Source organism: Octopus bimaculoides, chromosome 10 (assembly GCF_001194135.2).
Source record: "Octopus bimaculoides isolate UCB-OBI-ISO-001 chromosome 10, ASM119413v2, whole genome shotgun sequence".
In the NCBI taxonomy this organism is placed as follows: domain Eukaryota; kingdom Metazoa; phylum Mollusca; class Cephalopoda; order Octopoda; family Octopodidae; genus Octopus; species Octopus bimaculoides.
In genome coordinates this window covers 43,231,151-43,231,812 of record NC_068990.1, presented here as the reverse complement: position 1 = coordinate 43,231,812, position 662 = coordinate 43,231,151, and the positions used below count along the sequence as shown (strand labels likewise).

The following is a 662-nucleotide window of genomic DNA, read 5'->3' as shown; positions in this document are numbered from 1 at the left end:
CGCACCAACTCCTGTACACCAACTCCTCGATGCCAACTGCTCTGGCCGACCGCTCGTGCCAATTCCTCCGTCTCCAAATCCCGCTGTCATATTTATCACAAATACCGTAGCTCAATAGTGCTACCTTACTCCCTCCAAAGCTGGGTCAGTTCAGTACAATTCCTATCTTGTTTTTCTGAACTTTCGCTGACCGGAAAGGGTCAGCGATCACTCCTATGTTAAAAATATCTGTACTTGTTCACAGGACAAAGGAAATACCATTGTCCTCAACAACCAGAATACGGTTTCAAACCCAGCTCAGGGAATAGGGATATAACATTAATTTGTATTTCAGTGGTCCGTATCAATATGTAATATATAGTATAATTATAAACAGGGCAAATTTTAGCCATTTCTCTGCAGACTGAAAAAAATTATGAACAACCTTAATCGATTTTCAAACCTTATTGTGTTTTCATCAGAGGCGTCCACATACATACATACATACATACATACATACATACACACACATACACACACACACACACACACACACACACATATATATTATTTAATAAACACAATATGTTTTTTGTGTTACTATTAGTTTCATGTGCTGAGAACAGGCCAGACAGTATGTCCTAGCACAATCATCAGGCACTGTCCACATGGTATATATATAT

At 39.0% G+C, this 662-nt stretch overlaps 1 protein-coding gene across 1 annotated transcript in view; it reads right to left on the bottom strand.

The window, feature by feature from the left end:
• Positions 1-90, bottom strand: part of LOC106869905 (uncharacterized) — a 2,536-nt gene extending 2,446 nt beyond the window's left edge. The window contains exon 1 of the mRNA XM_014915836.1: positions 6-90. Coding sequence (XP_014771322.1) covers positions 6-90 — 85 coding nt within the window. The remainder of the gene's footprint in view (positions 1-5) is intronic.
• Between the last annotated feature and the right edge of the window lie 572 nt (positions 91-662).